The sequence below is a fragment of the Manis pentadactyla genome, chromosome 1 (assembly GCF_030020395.1).
Source record: "Manis pentadactyla isolate mManPen7 chromosome 1, mManPen7.hap1, whole genome shotgun sequence".
Classification (NCBI taxonomy): domain Eukaryota; kingdom Metazoa; phylum Chordata; class Mammalia; order Pholidota; family Manidae; genus Manis; species Manis pentadactyla.
Genome location: NC_080019.1, coordinates 236813056 through 236828974, shown reverse-complemented (window position 1 = coordinate 236828974; position 15919 = coordinate 236813056). Strand labels below are relative to the sequence as shown.

At 40.2% G+C, this 15919-nt stretch overlaps 1 protein-coding gene across 7 annotated transcripts in view; it reads right to left on the bottom strand.

Moving 5' to 3' along the window:
• The window catches only part of SMARCC1 (SWI/SNF related, matrix associated, actin dependent regulator of chromatin subfamily c member 1), a 165171-nt gene that overhangs the window by 63996 nt on the left and 85256 nt on the right, over positions 1 to 15919 (bottom strand). For all 7 annotated transcript variants that reach the window (XM_036877707.2, XM_036877702.2, XM_036877705.2 and 4 more), the window contains exons 9-14: positions 15402 to 15527; positions 12227 to 12348; positions 9749 to 9873; positions 7210 to 7269; positions 3753 to 3790; positions 1141 to 1262 (exon numbers count right to left, since the gene is read on the bottom strand). In XM_036877707.2, coding sequence (XP_036733602.2) covers positions 1141 to 1262; positions 3753 to 3790; positions 7210 to 7269; positions 9749 to 9873; positions 12227 to 12348; positions 15402 to 15527 — 593 coding nt within the window. The remainder of the gene's footprint in view (positions 1 to 1140; positions 1263 to 3752; positions 3791 to 7209; positions 7270 to 9748; positions 9874 to 12226; positions 12349 to 15401; positions 15528 to 15919) is intronic.

Below are 15919 nucleotides of genomic sequence, written 5' to 3'. Positions count from 1 at the left end.
TTTAGAGGGAAAGAATGCCAGTTTCTCAAGCGTGTCTTAAGCCACTCTGAATATTAACATGTAATTATAATTAATAATGAAAAGACTGAGATGCTTCCAAATTTAAAAATCACAATGCAATAACAAGCGTAATGAGAACGGGCCTGCAAACATGTGACCCAGTGAACCAACTGTGTCGGACCCTTTCCTGTCACAGCCTCTACTCACTCACACTTTTAGGAGCAGCATCCAGGGTTGGGTTCAAAGGCTTACAGAAAACCTCAAAATTAGAGCCATACCTCATGGTTTGGATAGGAAGTATGGCTCAACCGCACCATCCACCCTCTTCTTCTACACTGGCCTCAAGAGACCTCTAGGTATTTTACAATCCACCTGCCCTTAAAGAATGATAGTGTAATGTCTGTTGAGAGCAGAAAAGAGATGCAAACAGGACCACAAGATTCTGAGTAAGGGGAGCACCACCGAAGGAATTACACAGCCTCTCAGGGGGAGTGCCTTACAGGAGCTAACGTCTACGTGGAGGGGTCAGCTCTGGCACATACAGTTAAAAATAAAAAACAGACAAACAAAAATCAGCCTGAACATGAAACAGTCACACCTCTTAAGTTACCAATATGTAAGGCATGTAGGACACAGGTTATTTCCAACCATGCTCCAGTGACGCCACTGGGGTTGAGGTGAGTGATGGGGCAGATGCTGAGGAGGTGCTCTCTGAACTTTTTTGCATACCAGTGTTTACACAGGAAAAGGAACCTAATGTTAAAATGCTTCCTATTAAAATTAAGCCATTACTGGGTAATGAGATGAGTTTTAAAAATATACTTCTTTAATGTTTTCAAAATCAAATAATGAACATCAATATTTTATAATTACTAAATACTTGTGGATTTGCTTACCTGAAATCATCAGCTGATCCCAAATGAGCCAGGTTCACTCAGGCTTACAAAATCTTACGATCCTAAGTTACAGCATGATGTAGTGTCTGTCCTACAGTGTTTTAAGTAACACATTCCAAAGCTAAAATGAAGTCACTCTCCATCTCAGTCTGCCAGGGGCTTGGGCAGAATGGTGCGGTATGGCTTCAGGGCACAGCACCCCCGGCCCAGGCACCGTGTACATGGATGTGAGCAACCCACTCACCAGTTATAATCAAACCATGACGCATAGCTGGGAATGATGATGTGATTGGTCTGTTCTGTCACATTATCTTCACCAGGATCAACTGAGCGGCTCTGATCCCCTTTGCTGGGATCTTCATCTTCCTATAAAAAAAGGAGCCAAAGTTGGGGGAAACTCAGAATGACAGAGATAAGTGACAGCTTTCCGACTTGCGGTATGGCTCACAAAAGTGAGGCTGGATGACCCGACTGCAAGGACCAGGAAAACACACTTTTAAGGGAAAACAGTCTTTCACGGTTTGCAAGGTGCTTTCATCACAAGATACCCACATGACATGGCAGACTTTCTCTCCCCCTTTTACAGATGAGGGAAACAACTTAGAGGAGGCCCCCAACTTTCCCACAATAACTCATTTCTTACTTGTCCAAGTTTAACCTAATCCTAAAGTTGAAAACTAAGTTATTTATAAGGAAGTAATTCCAGGGCACTACGACAAGGCGTCCCCTCCCTAAAGACTGATCCTAAGTGTCTGTGAACAGCTACATGCACATTATCTCATTTCTTCCTCACAGTATTAACAGAAGGCATTATAACTTCTTGTGGATGAGAAAATGTGGATTCAGTTATAAACAGGGTATAACTCTACGAAGTCCAGAGGAGAGCCTACATTCTTAATCACTCCCACTACTAAAAATCAGCACTGAGTCTTATTAGATTTTTTCAAAGGAGTCCACCTGAAAACCTGCTTTGGTTAATAAAAATAAATAATTTCAAAATCACTGCTCTGGGTGAAAACACAAGCACATTTCTTATGCTACCAGTTAAAAAGTAGTTATAATTACTTTTAAATAACACTGTTTAATATACAGTTTATATTCAAATGAATCCAAGTGACCCAGAAATGTCCTTCATGTATTTTTCTCCCCAGTCCAGAACCTGAGCAAGGATTCCACATTATATACAATATTCATGAATCTTTAGTTTCCTTTAATTCCTGGTTTCCTTTTTGGGGGTATTTTATGACACTAAAATTTTTAAAGAATCCAGACCAGACAACTTGTACAATATCAACAATCTGTCTTTATCTGCTCTATTCTTCTTAATTAATTTCAGATTAAATATTTTTATCAAGAATACGACAGAAAATATTTTTCTCTAAATTCAGGTGTTTTCTAGTTTTGTACAGTTAAATCTATCAATTTATCATCTGTGGTGTTTTAATCTTATGAAATGCTTTTCTATTAAGACACCAGTTAAATTTTTATTGCTTTCTTTTATAATGGTCCCACAGTTGAATTTCTACCTTTCACTTAATTCAACCTAAATTTCCTTTGATTTACTATTTGAAGTGAGGACCTAGTGCCTAGAAAGTAGGACAGTAGTTTCCTTAAGATGGAATGAATACAGGAAAAATTTAACATGTGAAAAGTACTAAGCAAACTCTGGCTGTTACTTAAATGACATTAAAACGGGCATGTTAATACTGATGACAAAACTGAGGAGTTTTATTTCCCAAATCAAGGAAGGCAGCAAAAAATATGCTCATGATTAATGCATTTTTGAGACACAGATTTTAAAAATTCCACAGAATCACAAAACAATTTCCTTTAGGAAACTGTTCCTTCAGGAAACCAGGGAGGGACTGGCATTGCAGCTAGTGAAGGGTGACATCTGCAGCTGAGTTCTCTGTGAGGAAGCCGAGAGTCAGCCTGGCCACACCCAGCCACGTTGGGCTGAAGCTCTGTGACACAATTCCCTGTGGTTTCAAGGTTCCTCCTGCCCCTGGTGTAAAAAGAAGTCTTACAGGCACCTCTTCGGCTTTCTCCTTTGGTCTCCTACCACCAGACAGTACTGCTTATTCTGCATGGTAATATCTTTTTACATATGTAATATTCCTTAATGTTTGTAAGTAGTTCGTTGACAAAATAAATTCTGCTTTAAAGAAAAACATCACAAAGACAATTCAGTTGAAGAGACATATGTAGAAGTTTCTTGGAATAACTTTTCCTGGAAATCCTGTCATGGATATGTCTACTGCCTGAACGTATAAAAAACAATGATAAATGTCAATTTGGGGAATTTGACAACAAAAAAGAACTATTCATTTTGAGCATATTAGGGAGTTATTTCAAGGTTAGGGATTAGTTACACTTACTGGTAACACAAACACTGCAGTCTGAATGAACAATGGGCCATGCACTGAAAAGATAAGCAAAACCCTGCCTCAAACCCAAGGCCTTCCAACAGCATAGTTACTCTCATTTGTCCACAGCAGAACCGATGAACTAGGAAGTACTGACTGTAAGGCTGCGGGCAGCGAGGCCCAACAAAAATGGGTGTGGAAGGCACTGTCCCTGCTCACCTGTGTGCTGACCATATGGTCAGCTCTGACTGCTACCTGCAACAAGGGGCCAGGGTATAGGAGCGGCATTACGTAGGGAGGTACAAATTTCCTTTTGATAAAATTCTGGGTCAATAAAGGAAAATTACTTTGGGGGTGTGTTAAGGAAATGAAATATCAGAAGAACCTCAAAAATGAGTATTTCTAGAGGCATTTCCAACTCAGTGTTCCTACTGCTCCAGCCACAGGACCCTTGGGGTCCCTTCCTACACCAGGATTAATCAAGTGTTACCTTTCCTCCTGTTGTGACTGTTTCTTCATCCTGCTCATCTGCAAAAGCAAAACATAATGTGTATGAAAAACGGGTAACACTGTTTAGATTACCTGGAAACATTAAGGTTTCGGTAGCTGATACTGGACAGGGAATAGGAAAGAAACAGCATTATTAAAGCAAATCCACCTCCAATAATTCTGTCAATTAGAATTGTACACAGCAGAAACTGGTATTTCTAATGAATTACTGCTGTGCGACGGTGTCAGTCATGCTTAACCCTCCTGCCTCAGGAAGGCCAGGGCAACAGAGTGATGACATTTTGGATCCCAGAGGAAATAAATGAAGAAAGAGGTGAAAGTCAACCCCTGCAGAGAGTCCTGGTAAGAGTGTTATTAATTCCTTCTGAGGACAGGCTGGCCTTGGGAAAGAATAGGAATAAAGCCACTTATACTTAGGTATATACATCCATAGTCAACATCCACAGTGGAGAGAGGGGCCAGCGGGGACCCTCACGCACATGCTGTCTGTGGCTGCACCCTCACGGCAACGGTGAAGCTCACCACCTGTGACAGAGACCAGGCCCACAGCACCTCACCTACTATCTGGCCTTTTCAGAAAAAGCCTGCCAATCCCTACTTTAGAGGACATAAGAAGAGGATCAATGTTTTATAGGTAATAAGCGTAATATTCAGTCAACTAAATTTTATACAGTGCCTACTGTGTATGCCAGCCACTGTCCAAATGCCAAGGACACAATGATGAACAAGAAAAGGTTCATCTTCCTGGAGTTTACATTCCAGTTAAGAGTGGCAGGAGATGGAAGAGAAATAGACGTTAGATGTAAAAATTGCTTTACAGAGACTAAAAACAGAAGTAATATATTTTAGAGAGAGACTGGATGGCCAAAAGAGGGAAGCCTCTCTGGAAAGGTGATACTTAGTGAAACATAAGAAGGATGAAGCAGGCAAGCCACGAAGAGGGAGTGGCCACTTCAAGGGCTCAGGTGGAGATGCACTCAACAACTTCACAGATCTAAATGGCCGCCGTGAGCATGAACAGTGGCCAAGAGCAGGGAGCACGTGCTATGCCACGTGACAGTCGCGTGTGTGGATGGGGTACTGAACCCCTCTAGCCTCCATTTCCTCATCAGTAAGACTGGGCTAACAGGGTTTACAGTGAACTGGAGACATCTGTAGAATAATACCTGGTAGGGACCATGCAACACAGAGATGGACTCTTGCTTGATTTGTAAGGAAGAGACAAACACCTGCTACAAGGGACATGGGATTCAGGGCCTGGTGAGCCTGGGCACCAGCAACACAAGTCCCCCAGCTGTGCACAGGCACCGTTTTTCATAAAAAGTGACTGACCAAGAGAATCCTAGGTAGAGCTGTCGAAAACAAACTCTGTGTCCTTTGGATCTCGGTAAACCGAAGGAAAACCACTCACATATGGTGTTGGTACAACTTACTGATCTCTCTCTGGCCAAACTGTACAAGTGAATTTTAGCTTGGCAGAGTCTGGGCCCCTAGGTAACGTTGGTACCCAACGGAAGTAGGCCTCTGACAATACTGAAGCGACAGACACCTTTGCTACTGGTTCCTGGACAGCAATACCCAATAAAGTTATCTTCTTCCTTCCAGACGTAGGCAAACGCACTCTCACCTCAGCTCCTAGATCCTGACGTTAGTTAGAGATCTCAAGAAAGGAGAAAGGACTGGGTGTATTCAGCCAAGTGTCATGTAAGGCAGAATATGGATCAGTTAAAAAAAAACAACACCATGGACAGGAATTCCAGCTGATGGATCCGTTACCCGGGCATGGTTCAGGCTAGAGCTAATGCAGAAAGCCAGATTCTTAAATGATGCACTGGAAGCTTGCTGGTCCCTGGGTGAAAGGCCAGGATAAGTTACAAATTCCTCAGACCCTAGCACTTCCTCAGGTCAGTACCACCTTCAGCTACAACACTCCTGGACTTAGGCCACATGCTAGTCACACACAAAACGAAGAATTCATACCCAGCACTACAAATTTTCAAATCTAGTAGGAACCACTACCCTTTTCTTAAAACTGGCTTCTACTGGACTCCTCTGATAAAGCTTATTGCAAAAATACTGTTACTTCACTTTTAAAAGAAAAACTGTCCACTCCCTTAAAACTACAGATTGATGGATTCCTTCTCAAGATGCATACTTAAAAAGCAGAAACTGCCATTCAGTTTAACAGGCTTGCCCAGAGAAGAGCACCAAGCCCAGCGCTCTCAGCCTGTGCAGTCCTGGGAATGGAGAACAGAGCACCTGTACTAACTTTTTCTTTCCTGGCCTTGGATGCAGTGGGGTAAGTCCGGCTGTAGCATGGGCAGTATAAACTTATGGGAATGGAAATCCACACTCGACTAACAACGTTAAAAAAAATTAAGATAGAAATGTTTTGACAGCATCTCTTATTTTCGTTTATCCTGTTGACCTAATACCACCCGTTTATATAAACTGCCCTCAAGACAAGTTTCTGCTTCTAGTTCCAACATAACCCAAAATAGAACTGTCCACTGATGTTCAATGACAGGCGTTAAGCCAGGAAAAGCACGATGCATTTAGTGAAATGAAGCAGAAAAACTCTTTCAAACACCCACTAATATCTGCCATCAAGAATGACTGTGATTTATACGAAACACAGAATGCATGTATCTGGAAGACAGAAAAAACGAAGTCGCATTTTCCATATAAAATCCCCTTCTCTCGACAGAAACCCTACAGGCCAGAAGAGAATGGTTAAAAAAAAAAAAAAAAAATCCCCTTCAAGTCTGAAACTCCATCAAATCAAAAATTTGGCATATACTGAAAACACTAGGTTCTCTTGTGATTTTTGTAAGTGAAAAAAGTAACTGAGATCATTACTCCATATGTAACTCTCAGAAACAAAGATGTTTAAAACTACCAGTTTTTAAAACCCTGAACTACACTTGACTACACTTCTCTTTCTACCCTAACACATCCAAGACTTATCCTTGTGAAAATGTACCCTGTAACTGGGAAATACTATGAGAAGATGATGTGACTCATTTTATACAGTTTAGAAAACTTATGGTTGATTTACAAAGTATTAATAGTGAACAGATTTTTGTTCTGAAGATGCAAAATCAATTTGCACATGTGAAATTAATACTTCAGAGAGATTTTAAGAAGTGCTTTAATTACAACGATTTCTTTACAATCAGGTAACCTGATTTAGGTATAATATCACCATGGTTGCTAGTTTGCAGGGAAACACTGTGCTCTGTGAGGGGCAAATCAGTAAGAAAAGATCACAGGAAATCAGCCCTGATGAGGTAAGCAGACCCAACCACAACGGGACAAGGTGTACGGGGGTCAGCTGTGCTGAAAGGCACGGCAACAGGAAGCGACATGTCTCAGTAAAGAGGCCATATATTTGAGACAGACAACACCACAGAAGTGCATAGGTTTTTGGTTTTTACCTAGATCTGCTACAGTTCCTCCTTTAACAGGTGTATTTTCACTATCTTTCTTTGGATTCACTAGAAAAAAAAAAAATTGTTATAGGAGAAAAGTTCTATTTGTTTTTAAGAAGAAAACAGAACAAGAGACAATCACATAATACACAAATCTCTCTGCAACCCCCGTTTCTTTCAGTGGCCTCACGTAAAGACCACATACCAGCTAAGAAACAGCAACACTTTATCACAGATATTTAGTGATGAATCACCCAAGCACCAGTATATTTTCACCATAAAACAAAGAAACATGTACAGCACAACCTGCAAAGAACCTTCTAACCCCTTCCCCACAGCGCTGTTGATTCCATTTTATGCCATTCATTAAATGGACAGACCAAGGGAGAATTGATACCTTTCATACATCTATATGGACATGAACATGTATCTGAGGGTTTTCAATCTTACATGCTATCCACACTGTAAACATTCTACCGGTCTGTAACACAGTGCCTGTGAGATCTTCCCATGTAAACATCTTTCACTGTTAACAGATCCACGGTGTCCTGGGTGGATCACAAGGTAACTAGCCTTATATCAATGGAAACTTAGTTTGTTTTTAAATTTTCACTTTCCTGTAATCAGCATTCTTTTATCTTATCTTCATGCATTAAGATGGACTCATATTTTAGGTTCTAATTCTTTGTAGGCGAGAAACAAATATTTTTTCAAAGGCTAACATTTGTTTAAAGTGCATTAGCATTTGGAAGTTGACTGAGTTTTTTTTAAATTTAGCACTTGAATCCACCTAAAGTTTAAATTCTTATGTATGATACAAAGAAGGGTACTGTATTTTACTAGAAGTATTTGTGAGACAGTCTGATCTTTCCCCAATAATTTGCATTGCCAAATTCACAAATCAGATTTATAAACAAATAAGTGTCTATATTTGAACTGACTCTTCTATTGAACTGACGGAGTCAGCCACTCCTCTGTCTAAATGATAACATACTAAGTATTACAGCTTTACAGCTTAGTTAGATATACACTAAGACTCTCACCACCATCACAGCTCTATTATTTAAAATAAGTATTTTGGTTACTTCTGTGAATTTTCTCTTCTATATGACCTTTAAATTACATTCGTGTGGTTTTTACTGCCGCATGTGTAACATTACAGATGAACCTATTTCTCATTATTTCAATTATTAAAAATACAACTGACCGCTTAAAAAAGAACAAAAGATATTGTGGGGATTATAATACATGTAGAAGCAAAATATATGAAAATGTGAAAGATAGGACAGGGAATATATCAAATTTTACTATGGTTAATTTCATACATTTTTATATTAATTAGGTAGGAGTGATTCAAAACAGATTTGATAAATTAAGGATATATATTGTAAGCCCTAGAGCAACCAGTAAGAAACAAACAGCTTGAAAGCAAACAGAATGGGAAGATCCTCACCAAGCAGAAGAGTGGCTGCCAGGACATGGGGGAAAGGGGATAATGGGGACTAACCCTCGGTAAGAATGTGACTTCCTTTCAGGGGGATGGAAACACTCTGGATTTAAGACAGTGGTGGTGATTGCACAACAGAGTAAATATACAAAAAACCACTGGAGTGATTAAAATACATTTTAAAAAGGTAAATGTTTTGCTCTGTGAAGTATATCTCAATTAAAACTGTGCTATAAAAAGCCATCTAAGTTCTAAAAGAAAATAGCAGTGGGAACAGAACGAGGCGGGGGAAACAGGACTAAGCCCAACCATATTCACAATGCACTATGGACTCCAGTTAAAAGCATAAAATGTATATTGGGAGGGGGGAGATCAACCTTTAACAACATGGTGTGTACAAGCAACATGCTTTACATAACTAGGGAAAAAGTGTAAAAGAATGAAAAAGAGAGAAGTTGAAAAAAGGCCTGCAATTTATAACACTGCTGTACTAATGTCTTGGGGATAATGAAAAGTGAAAGAGAAATAAAAGGAAGGGTGTGGTAAGAAGGGGCTCTACTGTTATCTGAGCTCAGGCTTCAGCACAAGCACAGTGGCGACAGCTGAGAGTCAGACCCAAAGACAGTTCATCAGGGGGACACGACGGCCCTGAGTCGTGCCCTTCGACAGCAGAGCTTCAAAGTATGCAAAGAAAATGCAAGGAGACAGAAATGTAACAGGAATAAGGGGGGAAACAGGCAAATACTCAATCACCAGCACAAGCCTCTAGCATCCTTCTCCCATAACTGACTGAAATAGGTTAACTGTACATAATGGAAGTGTTCCACTTTTTCTACGGGTATTGTTTCTCCTGGGAAAATTATTTCTACAAAAAATTACTAAATTTAGAGAAGTGTTTTGTCATGGTGTATTTTCTCAATAAATAGCAAAACCAACAAGATTGGGAAAGAGGGAATTTCATTAATGCTAACCTTAATCGGGGGAATCTATTCACATGTGAAAGCTGAGTGGCGACACAGAACAATAAGTGAACGATACCATGGCACCGTTACGATGATCATCTTAGTGCTCCTACAGTCTAGGCACAGGAATACAAACCATTTTTTGGAAGCACCACTTCCTCTATGTTGGGTACAGGTGTGGGGTCCTCCATGTCCTTGGTAAGATCTTCTTGCTCATCTTCCTCTTTCTGACTTCTGCGCTTCCCATAAAGATTGGCTTGGCTAAAACACACGAGTATATAAATATAAGTAAGACTACTATAGCTACTTATATTATAGGAAATGATCTCAGAGCCGTTACCCTCATTGTTATTAGTATGTATGCTCAGAAAAACATTAAAAGAAAAACAGAAATGAAAAAATTAGATATGTCCCCCAAATTACATGTTAACTAGGCAAAAGGAAAATAACTAGGCATTAGAATGGGACACATAAATTGTACAATACGAACTGTAGGCAATACCCTAAAAGGTATGTTGCTTAAAGCAACTTAATAAAAGAACACCTGCCACTGAAATATGGCAATTTTATCTCAGATCATCAATGATCATGTAAGTTCTCTCAGAGACATGTACAAGACTAGAAGGTAAAATCACCTAGGATGATACTAATTTTTTAAAATAAAAAACTGGCATTGCTCTTTCACCATCAACTCAATCAAAACAACATCTATTTTTAAAGTATATGCCAGAAAGCATGTTCAAACACGCTTGAGTTCAAACAAGAATGGAATTGATTCCTTGAGGAATTACAGGGGATACAGGATAGAAACGGTTACCTAACTGCTGTAATAAATATAATGTGTACCAATACAGAGAAACGAATACAAGTACCAAGAAAATACAGCTCCGAGAATCAGAACTGAAGGTGATAGTTATACTGGACCTTGGGAACCATAACAATTCACTAAAATAGGCAATGTGTCAGGGTGATGAGTAAAACCTAAGGAAAAATAACTTGTTTTGGGAAGCAACAGGCCGTGACCTAGACCCGGACAAGGGAGTGGGAATGGGAGCAGTGCTGACGGGACCCAGGTGGCCAGCCCGACCCTCTACTGCCGAGACAGTGCTCAGGGTTCTCTTCCAAGGGATGACACACTGGTAGAGGTTAGAACAAGGTAGGAAAATTTGGTAAAAAGAATTTTAATAAAAATCACATGACAAAATGTTTTAAAGTCTGTAAACCTAAAGTGGGCAGAGAGATAAAATACCTCAAGGAGGAAGAAAAGATGTAGGAAGATAAATAAAACAAATATTAATAAAACAACCGAGGTATGTTTTGATCAGAGGGCCCTAAGGGGAAACTTAAAATGAGCAAAGGCCAGCTCACTGGAGACAGACATGTGCACTTCAAGGATGTGTACACATTTACTTTGGGGAACTGAATTACTGGGTTTTACACTCAGAGCAGGGACTAAATGCCACCACCAGAGCCTCCTGGACCCCACATCTGGGCATTGTGGCCACGGGCGCACCTCAGACCTGAAGTAGGAGGGGCAGCCTGTTCACCAGAGGCCCGGGTGCACCTGGAGAGGCTGCTAAGCTTTCTGCACCAGGATGCCAGGGGCTCTGAAAGCTCTGAGCATCAACAGTCAGACCAGAAATTTAAGAAAAAAGGTTACCCTCAATAATACCTATGAGAAGTCTGTTGTTCAGGTTTTGTTAGGTTACATGTGACTTGACAAAATATCAAAACCTTTTATGACAGGGACTGCTTCACTATTACTTATAAAGGTAAGAGTTAACATCTCTAAAAGCTTTGATGCATGGGAAAGAAAGAAAGCTTCATGTAATGCCACCTTCAAGAAATAACAGGATTCAAGTCATGCTCTGGGTACAAAAATACAAATGTGGCTGGAGAGGAAGATCAGTAAAGGAAGGCTTAGAGGCAGAAGATGCTAAGTGGACCTTTAGAGTGCAGTAAGAAAGCAGAAATTCAACACATGAACAGAACAAATTTCGCACCATCATTTTCTAAGACTAAATTATACTTTTGTGAATCATATCAAAAATATTTTGAGCTAGACAACCCCAAAATAATTAAGTATCTACTTAACATATAATAATAAATTATTGAGTGTTTATCTACCAATTAGTAAGTATTTGCTTTAGGCCAGGTTTTCAAGTCTCAACCACTACAACCACCTGTTCAAAAAGGACCCAGAATCCCCACTCAAGCAAGACTCGCTGAGCGCACATGAGCTGAACCGAGCAAGGCGCCTGCCGCTGCTCTTTGCAGAGCGCGAGCAGTCGCCTCTTCTGAATCACTCTGACCACCAGTGGAAGACGTGGGAAAATGAAAGAGAAACTACGTTAAATGCAATTCCCTAAACTCCTTACCAGCCATGCTTCTGTATCTATACTGAGACACAGAAAAAAGACCGTATTCAGGGTGTCTTTGTATAAACACAACATAAGATGCCCATCAGATAATGTCCCATAATGAGACAAGTTATTGAAGCGAAGACAGACAAGCCTGTCAAGTAAGACCTCCTTTCTGCAAAACTGTGAATGTAAATAGGGAAAGTCCACCAGGCTTGGTTCCAACGCCTTTTAAGTCACGCTGGGGTCCTTACCCTTTCTTCCCACTCTTCTTCCTGGACTCGGTGGGCGTGGGCGGCGGAGGCGAAGGTGAATGTTTCCTCTTTCGAGCATTAGCAGACGCTTTTCTCTCCCTCCTTTCTGGACTTCTGACTGGCTAGGAAGGAATAAGTGGACATGAATGTCTGCAGCTCTGCCGACTCCGCAGTTCCTACGAACCCCGTCCACAGAGTGTAAAACCCACTCTGTCCCAAACGAGATCTGGGTGAATGGAGGGCACACCCTTAAGCACCCTGAACCAAGAGCAGTGAAGAGTCCCTTCCTGGCCTACCAGGTGACACACCACCAATGGCAACAGCACAGCTGGCACAGGTCCTCAGGCCAGGCTACGGGCAGAGACCCAACGCCTGCACTACTGGGAGCTGTTCCTGCTCAGTCTGTGTGCCCAGGTAGCTTTGAAAAGCATTACCAGCAACTACTGCAAAAACATTAAACACATGCTATTAAATTAATGAAATACAAAGACTGGATGACCTTGTGAAAAATTACTAGAAACCACTCCTAATTCATCAGTAAAAAGAATACATGAAAACTTTATGACACAAAAGATGCTAAATAAGATTGCAATTTATAATTGGAAAGTCAACCTATGAAAGTAAAAGTACCCCATGTGCTGATAACAGGACCTTATGTACAGGTGACACCCAGGAACCCACACAAAGCCACCAGAGTCAGTCAGGGAGCTCAGCAGGTACAGGATACACATCAACGTGCAAAGTCAGCCTTGGGAGGACAAGCACCAGCTTGATGAAGTGGACCAGAGTAAAGACAAAACACCTGGAATGGTCCCCAATATTGTATCCAAGGCGCAAAATAAACCAGAGGCTAAAATCTCGATAAACATTAACCTTCCTGGTGCCACCCACCCCTTACAACCAAATGCCAGTTTCCTTTCAGTGGTGTCCATCCTGTCCAAATCAACCTACAGATCCAATGCAATGCCCATCAAAATATCAGTGACACTTTTCATAGAACTAAAGCAAGTAATCCTAAAACTTGTATGGAACCAGCGAAGACCCTGAAAGAGGCAAAGCAATCTTGAGAAAGCACAAGCTGGGGGTATCATTCTCCCTGATTTCAAGCTTTACCACAAAGCTACAATGATCAAAACAGTATGGTACTGAGACAAGAACAAACCTGCAGATCAATGGAACAGAACAGAGCGCCCAGATATAAATCCACGCATACATGGTCAGTTAAAATATGATAAAGGAGCCATGAATATATACTTGGGAAAAGGCAGCCTCTTCAACAGCTTGGTGTTGGGAAAACTGGACAGCCAGGTGCAAGAGAATGAAACTGGGTCACCATCTTATACCACACAAAATTGGAAATGGACTACAGACATAAATGTAAGACCTGAAGCCATAAAACTCCTAAAGAAAACAGATGCAGTACACTCTTGAACATCAGCATTAGTAACTTATTTCTGTATTTGTTTCTCCAAGCAAAGGGAACAAAAGCAAAAATAAACAAGTGGGACAACATCCAACTAAAAAGCTTCTGCACAGCAAAGGACACCATCAACAAAATGAAAAGACAGCCTACTGAATGGGAGAAGAGAGCTTCACATGACACATCCCAGAAGGGCTCATATACAAAATATATAATAACTCACACAACTCAACACCAAAAAGATAATTAATAATCCTGTTTAAAAATGGGTAGAGGACCTGAATATACATGTCTCCAAATGTATATTCAACATATAGACATACAGATGGTCAACAAGCACATGAAAAGAGGCTCCACATCACTAATCCTCAGGGAAATGCAAATCAAAGCCACAGTGAGACATCCCTGCACACCAGTCAGAATGGCCACTACCCAAGAGACAAGAAGTAGTAAGTATTGGCAAGGATGTGGAGAAACGGGGGACCTTTCATACACTGCCATTGAATGCAAACTTGTGCAGCCACTAAGGAAAGCAGTATGGAGATTTCCCAAAAAAACTAAAAATAGAAATACCATATGATCTGACAATTTCACTTCTGGGAATTTACCAGAAGAAAACAGAAATCACCAATCTGAAAAGATACATGCACCCCCATGTTTACTGCAGTATTTACAAGAGCCCAGCTATGGAAACAACCTAAATGCCCTTCGATAGATGAATGGATAAAGAAGATATGGTACACATACACAATGGAATATTATTCCGCTATAAAAAAGGAAACCTTGCCATCTGTGAAAACATGGATGGACCTGAAGGGTATTATGCTCAGTGACATAACTCAGACAGAAAGACAAATACCATAGACTTCACTTACATTGGATCCTAAAAAACAAAATTCCAAAGCAAATTAGGACAAACTAAAAATGAAAGAATATGAAAAAGATACATTGTTAAATTATTTTTCTTAAAAATCAAGAATACACACTAGTGTGACAGTTTTAGTAAGAAAGTTTCAAGGCTGAAAACAGGTATGAAATAACTATTTTTTCTACATTAATAGTTAAGTGTATCTGTCTCAAAGGTTTTTTTCAAAAAACTCAAACATAAAACAAAAAACAAAAATTCTAAGTGCTCCCACTTGAAAGGACTCCAGAGTCACAGGTCTCCACCTAACACTGCCATCAACTCAATCCTAAGCACACCTAAGCCAACTTCTCAGGCTTGGCTCTTCCTCTAGCGGGTCGTGGACAAATCGAACGAATCATGGATGAGTATTTAGGTGCAAGAGCTTCTTAAGAGAACAAAGAATATTGTCAAGCCCACCCACATCCAAAGATGATTGAACTATATAACTCTGAGACCGTAAGGTCTATTCTTTGTACCAACTACTGTACGTACATTAACAAAGCTATAAAAAAGTATTTAAATCAGTTTCCCTTGGAAACCCAACAGCTATGTTAAACTACTCTGTGATAACATCTGGTTCACAAAATTGAAACTCAGACCTAGAGAGTATCAGCTATACCACTGCTACATTGCACAGGCAGCTTTAGACCTTTATGACCCTTTGAGATTTTCATGCCCCCTCTTTTGGGGTGTCAGCTCCAGAAATGGTGGTTATGGTCATTCAGTATTTTTTATATATACCTGATGGCTGATGCACCTTTGTTTATGTGGGATGGTAAAGATTTGGTAACAGTCAGCCCAAGAATGAAGAAACACCAACCAGAGAAAAATATTGCCAATCCAAATACCTCTTCGTTCTTTGTTGAAATTCGCAGACGAAAACTCACGGGCTTCCTGTTCTCATCCACCTCATAATCCTCCTCATTCATCCATTCATTGAAAACATCAGTGTCCAAAATCCATTTCACATGAACCTACAACCACATTAAACTGTGAATATGTACATAAATTATACATCACTAGTGTTTTTAAAGTATTCAAAATGAAAGGAGTTGATTTATTATTTTCAAAGCCTCAACTGCATAAAAATTTTAAACCATTAGACTATTAATGAAAACGTGAGTGGCAACTTAACCTTATTTCTTATTTTTAACCCACGTGTTTTAATGAGTGGCAAAAAAGCACAGACTGAGGTTTTCATAAACAAAAATGTTAAATCTGGTATGATGTACTCTAAGATATTTAAGGCATGTGTCATGCTGAGCTGACAAGACGTCACACTGAAAGGATTCCCCATCTCACCCCACACACCCACTGCCTCACATTTCGTCTTTTTGGGTGTAGTAACATTTACATCTACTCTTAG